Genomic DNA, 13,074 nt, shown 5'->3' with positions numbered 1-13,074 from the left:
GACCTGGGAGAGCTCTGGGGAAATAATGGTCAAGTGAAAAGGCTGAAGATTAAGGTTAAACCGCATTTAATAAGATCTTATTTGAGGAAGTAACAAATATTGAGTGCGGAACCTCCAACTCTAATGCAATGGCAATTAACGCTGTGATATTCTGCAGCACGTAGTGCATCACAATTAGCTGGCACACTTTCTTAGGACTGCAAAGCAGGGTTCCAACAGTGCAGTCTAGACAAAGAAACCGGCTTTTTTTAAATCCTGAAAAACGCTCCCCACCAGGTTTTTTGTACAGGTATGTGTTGAGTTGTGTCTTGCCTCCGCAGGTGAAGAGAGCTTCAGTGTTGGTGTTGGGATCCACATTGTGAAGGGGAAAGGCAGTGTTACTTCTGACAAATGATAAAGAATATGATGATAAATGTAGTCCTCTTGGGGGGGGGGGCTTAAAAATAAGCTGCAAAGTTGAAGTAAATGTTTTTGTTTTTCTCATCCAACTGTACCAAATAGCCACCCCTCTCCGTACTCGCTGGCTCTCATTTTTGTGAAAAGGGTGCTGTTCCTGAAGATTTTATATATATATATATATATATATATATATATATATATATATATATATATATATATATAATATATAGAGCATGCCTCCAGGGAATTTGGACACTGTCTCCCCAGACATGCCAGAGAGGGAAACGCTCTTTTTTTTCCCTTCCATTTCACCTGCCAAGTCGACAGTGTCTACCCCTGAGTAGTATGACAGCTGATGTTCTGCCTTCTTGCAGGGAATAAGTGATTTCAATTACATTAAGTATAGTGATGGGGTGAATAATTAGGCAAAAAAACCTACCTATTACATACTGAGGTTGAATGGAAAGCAGTATGTTGGTTTAATAACAGTATGGAGGCTCTGGGCATTGTATTTGGGGAGCCATAGTCTGAAGTGGTCGTAGAAGATTTACTACTTGCTTTTGACAGGCAGTAAAATAAAACAAGGAAATTACACCTGTAGCCAGAGCCATAAACACTGATAAGGCAGCTGGCAGCTGGTTATCTGCATGCATTTCCAGTTGTTCTTCTTATTTTTCACAGTCGTTTTGGGGGAATGCCCTAGATTGCATATTCATTAAATCACGTGTGCAAAAATGGCTTGGCAGTTATCTTGTAATGCCAGAACAAGCTCCTTTAGTAAATTGAGACCAACTTTACCCATGAGCAAAGTTTAGTACATCAGCCCCTAATGATTCATAATCAAATGGATTGTTTGGTGAGGCCCCACTCATACGTCATTGTTGTCCTACTCCCAGCTGTGTAGGAGATACTGGATTGGTCCAAAGTAGGCGTCTGGTGTCCAGTCCATTGGGCAATTACCACACATTGCTAGTTATTGCTAGCTCAGCTGAAAGCTGCCTGTGGCAGATCCACTAAAGATTTGGCTGCCGTTTTTGACATAACTCATAAATGATTCTGTTGAAGTGTAGGAATGTTATGAAAAAAATAATGTAATTTCTCATCATTACTACCTGAGGATCCACGAGTGGTTTTAACTCCTCATGTTGTAAATGCAGGTAAAAGTTATACTCCTGTGTGCTGTACATGAATGCCTTTGGTAACCATTTCTTTATCATGCTAATATAATAAAAATGCATATTATCTCAAAATGCAAATGTCTCCTTACACAAGCACATATTAGCCTCTTTTAAAAATTAATATGAGATGATACAGAGGCCTGTGAGGGCACCATTTGTAATGTATATATGTATGTATATACAGTATGATAGTAATAAAATATTAATGGTTATGAAATGTGAATGCTAATTAAATATCTGGCTTGGTGGAGGGGAGCTGATAACTTTAAATTATTGGGAAGGTCAGAGATGTAAAGGTTGGTGCATATTGATAGATTCTGTGACATTATCATATAATCATAATGCTGTACTAGCCCAGGGAGCCAAGCTCTGGGCTGTCGGGGTGCGTCTACTGGAGGATTCGCACTGCCATGTCCAGGCCTACTGAGCACACATATTACACTCATTCATTTTAATATTTTCCTCAATCTGCCCCCTCAAGCTGTGGGGATTTAAGAATGTAAATGAGGATTTCCCTAGTGTAGTTAGGATGGAATTGGTGAGTTTGAGATTAGACGGCTTCATGGAATATGCTTCTTTAATACAAATTTATGAAAAATATCCCCTGTTGCAGACCTAAGAGATGAGACAAGATCCCAAATTAGATTTTTTTTTTTCATCTGTAGTACAGGCTTTGGTCCATGAAGTATTTAGTATAGTATGTGCATTCGGGAATCGCACCCCATTACGGTGGGGGTGAGGTTGAAGATGGCATAAAACCTGTCACTGCCCCCTCACCTGCCACACTCCAAACAGTGAGTCTACGGCATGTCTGTCTTAAAAGTTCTTGTCATTATGAATCACAGCAGATGCTACATATGTTGGTGATGTTTAAATGCAGCCAGAGGAGATTTTTATTGTGAAGGGCTCAAAAGTAATATTATCCTTTAATGTTTCTGAAGTTTGAAGGCCCAAAAATTCCTGATCTGGGTGAACTTTACGCGCAAAAACGAGGCTGTTAGGCTAAACCAATGGGATGCCATGGAGTCTATGTGAGGTTTACTGGAGAAGGGTGTCTTCCCTACATATGACATTACTGTACATTATTTATGAATCAGAACCCTCTGTGAGGCAGAAGTAAGGCTTTGTGTGTCTCCTGTGTCAGTGTACACTAGCAAGCACATAACAGTTTTGCTCGGGTTTCTGATGAGAATACCTCCATATGCCAACTCGCTGCCCTCCTCCACCCCTTACTGACCCAGTCCAGGATTTGGCTGATCGTATTTCCCAAATGAAATCTGTTATTAATGACATTTTGACCAGGCTGAATACCCCTCCCAAACCACACATTGTTATTCTGGATCTTCTGTCTGATCCTCTCTTTGACTGACATCAGCTGTCATCATAGTACCGGGACCTAAGACGGGATAGCACAGACTGAGGGTGTCTTTGAGAGCCTGGAGAAACGATTAGGTGTGCAAATTACACACTGCCACGATGGTGAAACCGATTTGGTGGTCAGACCCGTGAGTGGTTTGTCTCAGGATTGACAGACACTTTCAACGGCTGCAGTCAGCGGTCTGTTTAATGTTCTGTGTGCATGTCATTTTTGCTGTCACGACTGACACTGTCACTAAAAACCTGGTTTCAGATGGTTCCTCCCTCCTATGAAAACCGCATTTTAAGAATTCCCTATCTGCCAGCAAGATTTCAGTGCACTGTATTGGTTTGGGCTTGCGCTCCGATGCACTGATTGTGTTAGAAGTTGTGTGGGGGACCATCCTCAGCAGGTTGTCTTGTTGAGAGAAAGCGCTCGGTGGCTCGTACCCTCTTAATTATATCCTTTTCTGCACACAACGGTCCACGACAGCCTGTTTGCCCTTCAGGTTGCAGAGACCTTCAGAAAGAAAACACTCTGTCTCTGCCGGAGAGAAGCAGAGGAGCACAGTCTGTGTTCATACAGGAGGCTTGGTTGCCACATGGCCCCCTGCTGGAGAGGCCAACTACTGCAGCGCAGCACAGCAAGGGAGTGGCATTAGGGTATGGAGTTAATGTATAGCGCTATTCTAAGACTCACCTGTCTGCATCGCACACAGATGGCTCAGGCAGCATACCATAGCTGTGTGTGTGTGTGTGTGTGTGTGTGTGTGTTTCTGTGTGTTTCTGTGTGTGAGTGTGTGAGTGAGTGTGTGAGTGTGTGAGTGAGTGAGAGGGAGAGAGGGAGAAAAATCAACAAGAGCACCATGTGTCAAAGTTTACTTTGGTGATTAAGTGAAGCAATGAGACCTGCTTGCTGCTTGGAAGCACGCAGTAAAAATACAAATGCAAAAGTAAAGCCATTTTCAGAGTCAAAGTAGTTCACACGCTGTCCAGGGGAGGTGGTGCTTGACAGTTTTTTCAGCTCAGTGCATGTGCTTAATTATCTGAGACTCATTATTTTAGCAGAGGGTTGAATTATAGCTCATTTCTAGACTAATATCTAAGCTGATACATTTTCTTCCTCCTGAGGTATTAAGCACAAGCCCTCATCTGCTTTTCTGTCAGCATTTTTACCGCATGAAAGTGGATGGTTTTCTCCTTCGGTTGCTCACCAACAGAATGGCAAAGTAACTGAGTCAACTGGTTTTTGAATAAAGTAATGCTATTTGTGGAGATGGTGATTTGTGAATATAGTAATGATGTTTGTAGAGAGGGTGATTTGTGAATATGCCAGTGGTGTTTGTGGAAAGTTAGTCATGGGTAGCATCAGAGATGGATCTGAAATACACAAATCTGTTTTTCACAGTGTCACTTTCAATACAGAGTTACAATCAGAAAACCTTTTCCTTTTCCTGATTGGCTGTAGCACATGTAGTCAAGAAGTCACCTTACATGGCCTCCCCAATCACCAGATCTAAACATCATCAAACCTGGGAGGCTCTTGACTATAGATTGTGGAGTAGATTTCCACTGCCTTCATCTCTCAAAGAATTGAGGTTTTCCTTTGTGTGTGTGTGTGTGTGTGTGTGTGTGTATATATATATATATATATATGTGTATATATATATATATATATATATATATATATATATATATATATATATATATATATATATATATATATATACACATACATTTATATTATATGGATCATTGTAAATGTTAGACTTTAATCTTAACAGCACTGCATAAAGTAAAGTCACATTGTCTCCAAATAATGCATTTTGTTCCAGGAAACCTGAAGGTCACATTTATTCACATCTGTAATAAATCTTTAATTAAAATCTGCAAAGAAATGCAGATCTATACAAACATTATGCTTTGCAGTATTGAAGACTTTGAAGGTTTCCTGTTTCTCCGGAGTAGAATAGAAGTACCACACAGAAGAAGTAATTAGTAGCATTCATTATCGTGGTTAAGGTCAGAGAGCTCTCAGACTTTAGAGAAATGGTCATTGACCTCCACAAGTTGGGAGATGACTGTATTAGAATTCATTGAAAGCTGAATCTACCACTTTCCACTGTAGTGTCAATTATTGAGAAATTTAAGTGCTACAGTAGCAAACCTGCCAGGCAAAGGTTGCAAGTGTGTCTTGCCACCACAGGCAGTAGAACTGTGCAGGAGGCAGCTGTAAATCTAAAGGCAGCAACTGGAGACTGCCAAAACAATCTGCCATTTTGATGACACACAGTGTCAAAAAGCACCATTCCATGCAACCTGCAGGAATGTGGCATTATTGAACATGACAAATGCTCTGTGTAGTGCTATTGAAGTATAAAATTTTAAACTTTTTAAGCAAATGCAGTTTTTTCTGTTTTATTATGTTTTTTTTCTGTTTAGTGTGGGATATAAATAAATTTGATGGGCACTGAATATAAATGAATGTTTTTTTGTTCAACATTTTGTTCTCTTGCGCTGCATATCACAAGATTAAGATTATCCGATGTAAACTAATTGAAAATGGCTGTGAAACGTAGCAAATGAATTTAGCTCCCTCTCTCTTTTTAGGGGGGGGAAAGACAGATTGAGGCAGCATGTGAGGAGAACGTTATCTCAATCTGTGTGGCTAAAGCAAGCGAGCGGAATGATTCCTATCTCGGATATCAGCAAAGAGCCCGTTCAGACCGTGCCGTCATTATCTGAGAGACACTTCCACTGTGAGGAAGATAACGTGTCTCCGGGTTATCTTCATTTGAAGCGTGCTGAGGCTCATTTGGCATGCATGGCTGTGTATGTCTTTTTCTTAGCAGGCAAAATCACTAGTGAGACCTAGTTATGCTGATTCAATTATTTACTATGCTCATAAATTATGAAAAGCTTTTATTTTTCCTGGTTAATTACTCAAGAAGGGATAGATTGCACTCCAGTCTGCATAAATGATGTATCATTATAATAATGCAGTATTGGTAATCATTGACAGAGCTGATTATCTGATCCATGTTATTAAGTGAGGATTATGGCAACTGTTTTAAAATGTAGCAGGTGAATAATAAAACAGAGGCATGTTGTTTGTTTCTTCGCTTTATGAATAAAGCAAAGAAAAAAAACACACCAAACTAGGAGTCATCTTTTTTTTCAATTCCTCTGTAGGAAAATACACTATATGGCCAAAAGTATGTGGACACCCCTCCTAATTATTGAGTTCAGGTATTTCAGCCACACCGATTGTTAACAGGTGCATAAAATCAAGCACACAGCCATGCAATCTCCATAGACAAACCTTGGAAGTAGAACTCCATATTAATGCCCATGGTTTTGGAATGGGAAGTCCAATAATCTCATATAGGTGTGATGGTCAGATGTCCACATACTTTTGGCCATATAGTGTACAATCATGTCCTCTTGGCCTGTTAACATACGAGCACATTTATAAATGTAGTAGGGACTTACAGCTTCTGATTCTGATGGCATTTGATTGCAACACCTTTATTATTTCCAATTCAATGCAGTCGTCACGGAAATCGACATGATAGACAGGCAAAGAAAAGGTTACTAAGGGGCATTATGATCAAGAACGGTTTGTACACATACTGAAACGTGCCAACCATTTTGCAGCTCTTGCTTTATTGTGCACTGATTTATTTTTCGCTGTAGCGACTAAATATTTCAGTAGCATGGTAGATCACCTAGTCACTTTTACAAGTTGAGAGTCATCCATCCAGCTTGTCTTTGCAAAGACTGGAGCATTAGACCAGTTGTTCATTACTCTTCCAGGAATTCTGACTCTGTTTTTTTTATGAATTATGAGAGATATTTAGAAGATCTGCCAAACGGAAATGGTTCAAAATTAAATGTTTTCCCTCACGCTTTCAACACGCCTTTAGCTTGCCAGTTTGTTTCCCACCGAAATGAAATGGCTCCTGTGATGTGCTGAAAGGTTCTGAGTAATCGCAGGTGCTCGAGGGAATGTCATTTCAAAGAGGTTCATCTGGTTTCCATTTACCTGAAAACCAACATCTAGGAGCAGAATGGCCGTCTTTCACATGACAGAACCCATCAGTTACCCGGAGTGCAACATTGTCAGTGTCTGACAGAAGCTAAAAGCACTCCGCAGTGCATTATACCTCATTTAAATGGATATGCATGGCATAATTGCGTGTTTTTTTTTTTTTTAACAGATAACAAGTACGCTCCTGCTGTCACCCTCAATGGCTTGATTTTCATCCTGGGCGGAGCCTACGCCCGTGCCACCACCATCTACGACCCAGAGAGGGGCAACATCAAAGCCGGGCCCAACATGAACCACTCCCGGCAGTTCTGCAGGTAAAGACCCCCCTGGCCATCAGTGAGTGCCTTCCTTGTACTGAGGGAGCACATTATTTAAGCATTAAGTTTCATTTTTCATTCATTTTAGTCAAAAGCAACAAAAATGTAAAAATTTCTTCCCTGTTTAGATTTAAAAACCAAGTTCATTTAGCATGGCTTTGAATCTGAACCCATATTTTCTGCATGAGCTTGGCCAAGTAGCATACAGTGCTGAATTTCAACTTTTCTCAAACTCTTCCCTCTGTAAAAACGTCCTTACTCACAGTCATGCTACTTGTACTTTGCCTTGCTGCAGTATGTTGGCTCTTTGTGTACACCAGTTCCCCTTTGTCACCACCATATTTTTAAAATTCAAAAAGTAAGCGAATTGCATGATTTGGATAATTATTTAATTAAGACCTGTGTTTTGAAATGATTGCAAATTATTAAATTATCGCCTTTGAGGAATTCAGTTCAACACTTCCACCTTAACCCCAGAGCTTTGGAGGAGGGTAGAAATTTCAACCCCGCCCTCGTGTCCAGATCCAGAGTCAGTAGAGAGGTTTCTGAGACAGTCTTTCTGAAGTTCTGTCACCCTGTCTGCCACCTGATACAGACAGTATTTCTCAAAAGCTTTAATATTATCAAAGGCTTAGAGTCAAGGATGTCAGAAGCTCCAGCTGTACTGAACAAAATCAAACTGTTCTGTTCAGTACTCTGACTGTGTTATGCTGTTTTGCTTTTCCAAATAGACGGTAATACCTTCTTCCCACCACAGAGCTGGAACCAGGCTGGCTCATTATACCTCATTTCTACTGTAGAGCTGGAGTTAGTCTGGCTCTTTATACCTTTTTCCCAAAGTACAAAAAGGCAGGAGGAGACAATGGTAGTAGGATTCAGTTTTTTCTGAAAATAGCTGGACTTTGATCAGGGGAAATGAAGCGCTGGTAACTTAGAGCATTCTATACCTGAGATTCACGTATGAAAAGCAAAAATTATTGGTCTGTTGGTCGTATCATCAGGTTTGATAACAATGTACATGAGATTAATCTTATGAATTCCATACAGTGTATAAAAAAATTTGTGTGTAGTTGCCCACTGAATTCACAAGTGTTCAATATTATGTCTATCTTAATGCAGTTATGAAAAGGCTAGAACACACAGATAAAAATCAGTCAATCAGTAAAAAATCAAAGCTCTTTAACTAGCATTTGCTTTTCTAAGTTGGAGTCCAATTTAACTGGCATTACAGTACAGAACTGCTGGGCAGTGTTTTTCATATTGATTTTACTCCATTTGGATGATCCTCTGATTGACTCACATGCAACCAATGGCGGTTTTTCACACCACAAGTCCCACAGTGCACCACAGGAGAGCCAACGCCAATTTCACGATGGGAGTATCTCACACTGACATCATCTCAGCAACCCACAGGCACCTGACGAGTTGCTAGTGAATGCTGCTGAGCAGTGTAGCAAGGGCAGCCTTGTAAACACAAGCCCACTGTATTCTTGCAGAACAGAGCCAATTATGTTGTGCTGTGGACCCCCTGTCATTGTCAAATGGTAACACAGCACAGCCTGGAACTGTAGACATCTTTGCCTATAGGGCACTGTCTGTACTGTCAACAAGTGCCTTATCTGGCTGAGTAATATTCAAGGCAGCACATACACCATGTCAATCATATACATACAAAGAAGTACACATTATAAGGTTAACCAGAAATCTAACCAAGTGTTCATTCAGCCGTTTGTCAAAACTGTGTCCATATTCACACAGAGTAACTGTGGCATACCTGCTTTCATTACATTTACATCTGATACACTGTTGTTGGTTATCCTTAAGCTGTCATCATGAGATCTATGAATTTCCTCATGACTCAGAAATTATTTTCGCTGCAAATGACCAAATCAAGCCCCAGTATAGAGAGGAAAGGTTGGTTTGAACCACAGATCACCTGTTCCATGATGTGGTTCTGAAGCAGTTTATCTCAGTGGTCCGCTCTCCCAGCACGGGTCCCCAGTGAGTCCAGAGTTTGGATGGCTGTTCCCCCCACCACCATCTGCTGATGCCAAAGAGTATGGCCCCTGGACCAGATGGCTGTGGGCATGAATCCCAGAATCATAAAGTTGCTGCTGTATAAATGATTTCATTGTGTAAAATAACCCACAGATTTAAATAGACTAATTTAAAATTAAGCATATCAGACTTTTTTTTCCATTATCATGTTATGTCGCAGCTTCTTTCTGTCTTTTATATTTTCTTCCCCTCTACTGACCCGTTCTCTTTTCCCCTGCTGGCGAATTTGTGCTCCGTCACTTGCTTGGTCACATCAGCCTCTGTGTTATTGTTGTTAGCAGAGCTGCTCATGCAAACACAGGGGGTCATCGAGCACGGATCTGCTCAAAACTTTAATCCGTTTTATGCAAAACATGTTTTTGGCTTATATCAAAGGAGTCCATTTGTAAGGGGTATCTCTGTACACAAATTCAGTGATATCTTAGCTCTCAGCTATGTGCCCATTTGAAGCTGTCAAGTTATCCTTATCGAGTAAAACACAGTTATAGCCAGTCAGCACACTGGTCAATGGGTATGTCCTCTGTACTGCACAGGATATGCACACAAACTGTACACAGATACACACTTGTGTGTGCCTTTTCTTAAGCACTCGCCTGCCATTCCCTGCAGTAGGTGCACACAGATAGCTGACAAACTAGAGGCCTCAGTGATTGTGCAAGAGAATGTGTTAGAATATATGAACACAACCTGTCTGTGTTTACCTGGAACCAATCCTAAAAAAAGTGCCAGTGACTTGAGATGACAGAAACAAGAAGTACATGATTTCTGGTACATGAGATGTAGTATATTAGTTTAACAGCATTGGCCCAAATATAAGGCCTCCCCTCTACATGCATACATGTGTGTACACACACACACACAAACACACACACACACACACACACACACACACACACACACACACACACACACACAAAGTATTCATATATTCTGTAGACTAGTCAGAATTTCTAACACTAATGCTCAGTGGTGAGTCTTGGCATCATTGGCCAAAGGGTCACCAGTGGATAGAGAGTGCATTCAGCTAATCCCCCCAACCCCTGCCCAGTTTTTGAATTGCTAATTGAATATTAACTTGTGCCGGGGTGTGCTGAAGGCAAGCATGTGCAAATCCAAATTCTCTGAACTCACCATCAGCAAATGGTTGTTCACACACTGTTCAGCTTTCTAGAGGGAAAATTCTCACTCACCATAGTTGTCAGGAACCTAGCTGAGCTTGTGTTTGTAATCCAGTAACAACATATGAAATCCAGTTTGCTACCAGAAACTATTTACATGTTTTGTGGAAATTAAAATAGAATGTTTCTTATCAGTTGTATAAATAAGGTCTGCCTCCTATGAATTTCAAAGCCGTCATCAGTGAAAAGCATCAAATTCTCCAGTCACATTGGCCCTCCTGCCCTCCACTGTCAGGCTTGTAGCATATAGTGTATAGGCATTGGTGTTGCAGTACGGGACTTGTAGTGTGTAATGTATAGACACAGGCAGTGAACAATGGGACTTGTAGTGTATAGTGTAAAGGCATTGGTAGGGGATTGCGCATACCTTTCTTCCCACAAGTTTTTTGCCCCCCCCCCCCCCCCAAATTCCATCTACATATCTGTCACACTACATGCTTGATGAAGCGTGTAAAGCAGGCATTTATTTACCTTTTCAGTGCTGCTATCCTGGATGGGAAGATCTATGCCACGGGTGGGGTAGTGAGCAGCGAGGGACCTGCCCTGGGGAACATGGAGACCTTTGACCCCGCCACTAACGCATGGACGTTGCTGCAGAGCATGCCCTGCCCGCTCTTCAGACACGGCTGCGTCACCATCAAGAAGTACATCCAGAGCGGCTGAGTCTATGCCATCACACTGCCCCCTCCGCCCCCCATCCAGAGTGACTGAGTCCCCCCCCACATCAGGCAGCCCTGCCCTGCCCCCCCTCCCCATCCAGAGGGGCTGAGTCTACCCTGTCCCGCAGCCCCTTCCACCCTCCACGCCCCTCCTGCACCACCTCCCACCCTGAAGTGTAAACAGGGCACCGTGCCACAGCTGTGTGTGCCGCAGTTCCTGATGCTGCGGTACCAGCTTGTTAGAGGAGTACCGCTATGTCTGTTAAAATGTTTAATTCTCTAAGTTTTCTGTTTCTCACCCATGGGAAATCTTGCCATGTCTCTCTGCCTCCCTGTTGATGTTGTTCATCAGAGGAGACAAGATTAGGAAGGATCAGTCAGGGATTAATAACGCTGAGCTCAGCAGACGGGTTAGTCAGGGTTTAACAAAGCTCAACTCGGTGGGCTGCCGTACCTCTGTTGATCACATTACCGTTCCTCAAGTCCTCTACAGCTGTGTTATTCTGTTTCAGCCGTCGAAAGTTTAAACAGTGGCAGTGTGCTTGGGTTTTAAAACAAGTCGAAGGCTTTTTACTGTACAGTTACTACACTCCCCCTGGTGTCATGGAAGCCATGGCGCTAATGCCACTGAATATTTGAGGTTCCTCTGAGATGTGGCCCTGTGTGATGACCTCAGAGCGCTGGCAGGGGTGTGTGGAGAGAGGCGCAGGGATGGGGGCATCCTCATTTAGATGTGGATGCATGGATCTCCTGCTCCTCACCAAAGCACAAATAACTGGAGACTCTGAGGGTGTATGCCTTGCCGATGATTTTGTTTTTGTTTTGTCTTAATTTTCAGTTATCGTCTGGACCCACTGGCCAGGAGTGTGTCTGTGGGGGCGGGGGGGGGGGGGGGCTGGGGGGGGCTTTGTAAATTATAAAATGAGAAAATGTTTATTTTAAAAATTCAGTGATGCTGTATAAATGTTTTTTAGAGAAATGGATAGACAGACTGATAAAAAGTACAATGTCTGTACTTAAAAAGGAAAAAAATGACAAATGTCATAAATAATAAAATAGTGATACATAATCTGAAAGAGTTGTCTTTATTTGACATATGACTATTTGGATAGAAACTACTTTGCAACTCTAGCTAGCTAACTAGAATTCATCTGATAAAATCGTCATTCGTGCATTCATCCATCAAAGTGTTCAAGGTACCTAATTATATCCCTAACGATATCCAATTTATCCAGCTGTCTTAACCAAGGTTGATATATATTGTACTTGTTACCTCTCAACTAGAATGCCCAGGTGTATCTAAGGAATAATTATTTGCTTGCATATTAATGTTTAACATTTCATTCAGAAATTGTATGTTACATTTACGTCTACATTTATTCATTTCACAGATGCCTTCATCCGAAGCGACTTACAAGTGAGGCAGAATACAATGCAAAGACAGAGTACAACACAACAATTTGTAAAACTCAAAACACAAATTGTAAAATATTAATGCAATATCTGTCAACCAAGCAAAAACACCATGCTGCAATAAATGTAGCCATGTGTTTTCTGGGAGTGACAGAATGGATAGCAATGACAGCTAGCTAAAGTTACAGCTTCCCTCTGCGGTAACATGCCCCTCCTCAACTGCTGTAGATTGCTATGGATGAATGCAGCATCTGGACAGGCAGCTCAAATCCCATTCACTGAATGTATTTAGATGTTAGAAACCATCCATTTACATTTGGTCATTTAGCAGATACCTTTATCCAGAGTGACTTACAAAGAAATAGTGCGAAGAGAATCTAAACTAAAGTGTACATACAGGTACGTGCAAGGACATCAGCTTCAGACCTTTACACAGTGCTGTGATAACTAGCATGTGTATGTGTT

The 13,074-nt window shown here is 41.5% G+C and overlaps 1 protein-coding gene across 1 annotated transcript in view; it reads left to right on the top strand.

Annotated features, from left to right (window-relative positions):
- Positions 1-11,250, top strand: part of LOC118787205 (kelch-like protein 29) — a 109,714-nt gene extending 98,464 nt beyond the window's left edge. The window contains exons 13-14 of the mRNA XM_036542679.1: positions 7,154-7,298; positions 11,017-11,250. Of these exons, the coding sequence (XP_036398572.1) occupies positions 7,154-7,298; positions 11,017-11,200 (329 nt within the window). The 3' untranslated portion in view covers positions 11,201-11,250. The remainder of the gene's footprint in view (positions 1-7,153; positions 7,299-11,016) is intronic.
- Positions 11,251-13,074: the final 1,824 nt, after the last annotated feature.

Source organism: Megalops cyprinoides, chromosome 12, assembly GCF_013368585.1.
Source record: "Megalops cyprinoides isolate fMegCyp1 chromosome 12, fMegCyp1.pri, whole genome shotgun sequence".
NCBI classification, from domain to species: domain Eukaryota; kingdom Metazoa; phylum Chordata; class Actinopteri; order Elopiformes; family Megalopidae; genus Megalops; species Megalops cyprinoides.
Note: the sequence above shows the minus strand (reverse complement) of the source record. Positions and strands in the feature narration are given on the sequence as shown.